General features: G+C 37.4%; 1 protein-coding gene across 1 annotated transcript in view; it reads left to right on the top strand.

Annotated features, from left to right (window-relative positions):
* Positions 1-6,615, top strand: part of SGCZ (sarcoglycan, zeta) — a 395,846-nt gene that overhangs the window by 382,735 nt on the left and 6,496 nt on the right. Inside the window, exon 6 of the mRNA XM_010838840.1 lies at positions 4,821-4,944. Within this exon, the coding sequence (XP_010837142.1) occupies positions 4,821-4,944 (124 nt within the window). The remainder of the gene's footprint in view (positions 1-4,820; positions 4,945-6,615) is intronic.

Here is a 6,615-nt window from a genome sequence, read left to right as displayed (position 1 = left end):
GACTTCACTTTCACTTTTCACTTTCATGCACTGGAGAAGGAAATGGCAACCCACTCCAGTGTTCTTGCCTGGAGAATCCCAGGGATGGGGGAGCCTGGTGGGCTGCCGTCTATGGGGCCGCACAGAGTCAGACACGACTGAAGCGACTTAGCAGCAGCAGTTATACACCGCTCGTGAAAAATGTGTTTTTTTCCCCATTCAACAAGTGAAAGACCTAGAGATGATGTGCAGGTTTAGTTAGGTAACGGGTCTAAATGTAAATGTAAGTAGACATGTAATTATTAACACTGGATGATTCAGATTAATACATACATCTGTAAATGCTCACAGTGAATCTATGCCACTCACAATGCTGTTAATTTGAAGATTTTAGTTCTCCATATACATTGTGGCTGGAGAAGGAAATGGCAACCCACTCCAGTATTCTTGCCTGGAAAATCCCACGGACAGAGGAGCCTGACAGGCTATAGTCCTTGGGGTCACAAAGTGTCAGACAAAACTGAGAGACTAACATACCTATACATTGTGGTTGTGCTATGAAATTTTTCTCCCCCAAATTTAACTTATTTGCTTATGCTAAACAGTCAGGCAAGCTCATAAAAAATAGTTTGCAGCTTACTTTTATTTTCATGTTCATAAGAAATATTTGACTACCACAATGTATTCCTTTGAAAATAGAATTATGAAATCCTCCAAATAGTCTAATAAAATTTTAATATATACTCTACCTACATATTCTCCATAATTAAAGTTCCTAATGTATATTACTCATCTGAATGATGGATACTATATAAAACAGTGCTTTTTTAATAAAAATTTATATCATTCCTTAGTGATCACTACTTTTAATTTTATCAAGCTTAGCAAAGCGTACAGTGGAAATCTATTTAATTCAAAATCTTAATCACTTTCAGAACCTGAAGGATTTATCCATACTGTAAAATTGTCATTTTTTTTTATGTTTTATGTACCACTTGGTAAGTTATTGGAGAAGGAAATGGCAACACAATATGTATGACATATATCATATAGCAGGCATATTGGCTTCCCTGGTGGCTCAGTCAGTAAAGAGTCTGCTTGCAATGCAGGAGACCTGGGTTTGAGCAGGTATATATGTAGTCCTTGATAAGTTTTTTTAATGCATTTTTATATTATATATATATATCACATAGCATGTTTTCTGTATCCCTTGACCCCTTGATAAGTTTTTAATATATATGGCAGGTCAACCCACTCCAGTATTCTTGCCTGGAAAATTCCATGGAAGAAGAGCCTGGTGGGCTATAGTCCATGAGTCACAAAGTGTTGGGCATGACTGAGCACACGCACACACATATTGTCTTAGGGTACAAAATTAGCTTCATAAGAAATGAAAATATTCCCCCAAAACTTTAATTTCCATGTTTGGTCTCCATTGCACTCAATATCAGACACTAAGTCCTAGTCTATTCAGCTCTGTGGCGGTTGCATCATTGCACCAAGACGCCTGCACTGCCAAAGCGCTTATCTGGGCTGACATTTGGTCGTTGGTAGCCTCATGATCCAACTGCCAATTCCCAAGATGTTCTCCTTAGGATCACCAAGTCCTCAGTCACTGCAGGTTACTAGTCCTTTCTCTTTTGAGGATCCATGGTCTCTTCTCAGTTATCCCAAAATATCCCTTTCTCCTGAGATCTCTAACACCTAAAGAAGGTCCCACAACCTAGAAAATGACCTCAGGTAGCAGAATACAGAGAGCCATTCAAGACCAATTCTGTTCACTTCTCTTCAAATCTTCTCTAGCCTGTGAAACAAGAAAACAGTTCTCCAACTAGTGAAATAAACAACAAGGTCTCATGGGTATTGGCTTTCTCCTCTGTTTTTATTTATGTGCTGAATCATTTTCAACACAATACATAGCTGGTTTTTTTTTCCAACTCAATATGTTTATAACATTAGGAAATTCAAGATTTTTAACAGTTTATCTGCTCTGTTATCCACAATGTATTGCAAAAGATGATGCTTAATGAATGGGGGAATGGTTTAGGGTGCAAGGAAATGGGACAAGAAAGGAAATCCCCTTATATTTCAGAATACTATCCCATTACATTCTTATTTCCCTGAATCAATTTAAGAAATTTCTTACAATCCTATAAGGAAGCAGGCATATTTAGAGAAGATAAAATTGAAGGTTATTGCTGCTGGCTTACTTTCCTGAACCCAGGTCTGGCCAGCTCTCTGTCTTTACTGCTTCTTTGAATTGTTGTTGTTGCTGAATCACTAAGTCCTGTCTGAGTCTTTGCTTCTTTGAATAGGGTTCCCCTAAGTCAAGGCTAGCAAAACACTCTAAGGCAACACTGTAAATGAGTTCCTAGGTCTAAAATGAAGATGAAGATAATAAACATTTTTTAATTAAATAATTTGAAATTCTAATTAAATTAACTAAAAATTAGAAATTCTAATTAAATAATTAGACATTAAAGAAAGCTGAGCGCCGAAGAATTGATGCTTTTGAACTGTGGTGTTGGAGAAGACTCTTGAGAGTCCCTTGCACTGCAAGGAGATCCAACCAGTCCATCCTAAAGGAGATCAGTCCTGAATATTCATTGGAGGGACTGATGCTGAAGCTGAAACTCCAATACTTTGGCCACCTGATGCGAAGAACTGACTCATTGGAAAAGACCCTGATGCTGGGAAAGATTGAAGGCAGGAGAAGGGGATGACAGAGGATGAGATGGTTGAATGGCATCACCGACTCGATGGACATGAGACTGAGCAAGTTCCGAAAGTTGGTAATGGACAGGGAAGCCTGGCGTGCTGCAGCCCACCGAGTGACGAAGAGTCCAACACAACTGAGCGACTGAACTGAACTGAATTAGTAAGGATGAGAATGGAAAAACTCAAAAGCCCAGAAGGACTTAATATATTTTAATGTGCTAGTAGAAATATGGTACAAAAAATGTTCACACTTAACAGAGATATTTTACTGTCAAATATCAGTATCCTACTCCCTTAACCTTATAAACTAAACCGTATCAATTATTTGATAAAATAACCCCAAGTTCATTGAGTTGTGTTTCCTTAGTTGTCAGATTTATAATCTGTTTCAGAACATTAATCCATGTTAGTTAAATTCTTACCTGACTTCTGTTTGAGTGGTTCAGTCATGTCTAAACATACGTAATTACACTTAATGTTATAGGTAATTACCAAATAGAAATAGTAATGGTCTCAGATGCACCATTTAAGATGGAGTATATTTGGGGGTGTATTATAGGACATCACATAAATATACATTTAAATATTGAGATTTTGAAATTTAGATGCTATGTACAAAGTACAAGGATTATGAATCAAAAAACTTATGAGTAATTCTTTTTGAAGTTTGCAAATATTCTATGAAAACATGTGATTTGTGTTTAAAGAAAAACCAAACAGACATTTCTTTTATATATATATATATATATAAAATCAAGGACTTCCCTGGTGGCTCAGATGGTAAAGAATCTGCCTGCAGTCCCGGAGACCCAGGTTTGATCTGGGGTCAGGAAGATCCCCTGGAGAAGGAAATGGTAACCCACTGCGGTGTCCTTGCCTGGGAAATCCCATGGATAGAGGAGCCTGGTGGGCTATATTCCATGGGGTTGCCAAGGGTCGGACATGACTGAGTGACTAATACTTTCATATAATCAAAACCTGCCCCCTCCAGGGATTTTGTGAAGATATCCCAAAGACCCAGAAATCAAAGTTTCAAAGTTTCTCTGGTGAGTGGAAAAATGTTTAAAGCATCAAAATCACTTCTAAGTGCCGGCTCTAGTCCTTCAATATCACTTTCAAGTCTTTAAGTTCAACTTTATTACTGAGAGAGATAGCAAGCTGATCTTCAGTGCTCAAACTATTCCATGAGGTTGTCTCTGCAAATCTGTTCTCAGTCTGTAACCTCCAAGGAGACCAGTTACTCTGGATGATGGTGAAGGTGAATCTGAAGGAACTTTTGTTCTGAAGTCCCGTGGTCAACAGAATGCAGGCAATCACAGCCCCAGAGCAGAGCTATTATCCAAAATGACCCACTCCAGGATAAGATCTCTTATCACACCGAGTGCTTTCTATGACTGTTTTCTTGCTTCTGTATTTTACCTCCATTTGCTCTTTCTCTAGGTTTATATTTGAGGATAATTTTGAAATGCCTTCCAACTATCCTTTTTGCAGCCTATCTAAAACACTTGTGTCTCACCCCTCGTTTAATTTTTCTTTCTCAGACTAATGTCTTTCATTCTGAGGACATTTTCTCAGGCTAATAGAGGTCAGTTGATGTAGGAAATATCTTATCTTCATTTTAATTAATTTCTAGAAGTGTAAAGAGCCCTTTGAGAATTTTTTAGTTTACAGAACTTTGGGCACACTTGAAAGTTCACAATAGTAAAGATTTTCGTTAAAACTCATCTTAGCAAGGCAATTGGGGGATAGTTACATGCTAACTTGCTACAAATTTACTTCTTAAAACTCCATCATTAATATCAAAAATGTATAAAAGATTTAAACTGGTAAACTTATCACGACCTACTTTTTATGGGCATTGTGAAGGGAAACAACACAGGAAACTGTTACTAAATCGTTATACAAATGAGACTAAAGAATTGATGCAAACAATTGAAGAATTTCATAAAGAGCCAAAAAATAGAGAATACAATAAAAAAATCTTTGTAAAACCCATTTTAGATTTTTTTTTTTTTTAATGGCAAGCATTGGTATTTATGCCTGCCTGTTGGTTTTAGTTGACTAGCATTATATTTTCAATATTAAGGTTTTTGGGATTTTGTTTTCTGTTAATGTTTTTTTAGGCTCGAATCACCAACCAGGTCCTTGATAATGGAAGCTCCTCGGGGGGTCCAGGTGAGTGCTGCAGCTGGAGACTTCAAGGCCACCTGCAGGAAGGAGCTGCATTTGCAGTCCACAGAGGGGGAGGTAAGTTCTGAGGAGCAGACACTGGCCCTTTAATCTGGGGGCGGGGGTGGGGGGTGCATGTGCTTCTTATCATATTACAAGCTTATGGTTCCCGGGGAAGCATAAGGAACTACTTCATAAGATCATAAGAGGGCTCAAATTATGAAAATATGAATACTTCTTGAATATGAGACTGGGTAAACCAAATATTATTTTCATAAGTCAAAGTTTTTTGGTTTTTTTTTTCTACCGAAAAATACTCATTCATAAGTTGATTGCAAGTTGGGCACTAAGTTCCTGCAATTTCAAAATCAACAGATGAACAGAACGAACACCAAGATAATACCCAGAATGAAGGCGATCTTTGCTATCTTTGTTCTGTGTTGGTCTTCAACAAGTTTTTCCACAAAGTGCTTTGAAAGTTCGTGTGTTTGTTTCGGTAGAAAGAGTACCTATGTTTTTCTAAAAGAGAAACAAAAGTCACAAGTTTATTTTGCTGTTTCGCGAAGTTATTTCCCAGATAAAGAGATACGTGATGGTTTTCTTTCGTGTCACTTTATTTCACCCAAGAGTCTGTTTAAAGTTGGTTGTCCTCATTCCTTTAAAGAACCTTGCTTTCTCTCACTGCGAGATTCACCCCTTTGTCTTCGGCTTTCCACTGGAATGTGATAGGCACATACTTGTTTTGTCTACTTTACTTTCTGTATACATTGTGACCATAATGTCTGCAGAATCACATTTTTGTCCATTTTGGAAATTCCTCAGCATTATGTCTTCAGATATTCCCTCTCCCCTGTTTCTCTAGCTCTCTAGGCCTTTTTCAGAAGCTCTGAAGATATGTCTTTTCATTCTCTTAACCTTCCACATCCCTTAGCCTCACCTCTTCATTTCTATTTCTTTATTACCCTGTGCCTCACTCTGTGTGTCTATTCAGATCTACATGCCCCAGTTCCTACTCAGTGTCTAATCTCTCTTTCAATCCCTCCATCAAGCTTTTAATTTTAGTAATTTTGTCATTCATTTCTAAGATTCTCATCTCTTGTTTTTGTTGTTGTTCAAATCTGCTTGGACATCTTGGTAGTTGCTCTCATTTGCTTTTAATTCTACCTTAATTATTTCAAAACCTGATACATAATGCATATAGATTCTGTATATTCTTGTCATAATTCCCAAAGTCCTTGAAGGCCTAAATCTGTTGTGATGCTATTTCTACCAGTTACTTCCCTTAATAGTTTATTTCTTCATATGCTTTTTTTTTTTTAATTGAGTTTATAAAGGCCAAGCTGAGAAAAGCATGGAAGGGTGATTTGAGAGAGATGCTCTAGAGCATTTCGGACCTTCTTACATGTAAAGATGAGGGCAGACATGAATAGAATCTACCACAGCAAGAGAGAAATCTTTCTTAAATATCTCACATCTTTTTTAAAGCATTGTTTTTGTCATGTTAATTATTTCATTCAAATCTGCTTTATTGACTATGCCAAAGCCTTTGACTGTGTGGATCACAATAAACTGGAAAATTCTTCAAGAGATGGGAATACCAGAACACCTGACCTGCCTCTTGAGAAATTTGTATGCAGGTCAGGAAGCAACAGTTAGAACTGGACATGGAACAACAGACTGGTTCCAAATAGGAAAAGGACTTCGTCAAGGCTGTATATTGTCATCCTGTTTATTTAACTTATATGCAGA

Source organism: Bison bison, unplaced genomic scaffold, assembly GCF_000754665.1.
Source record: "Bison bison bison isolate TAMUID 2011002044 unplaced genomic scaffold, Bison_UMD1.0 scf7180017864105, whole genome shotgun sequence".
NCBI lineage: Eukaryota > Metazoa > Chordata > Mammalia > Artiodactyla > Bovidae > Bison > Bison bison.
The sequence above is the reverse complement of the archived record's forward strand: the minus strand, read 5'-3'. Positions and strand labels throughout refer to the sequence as shown.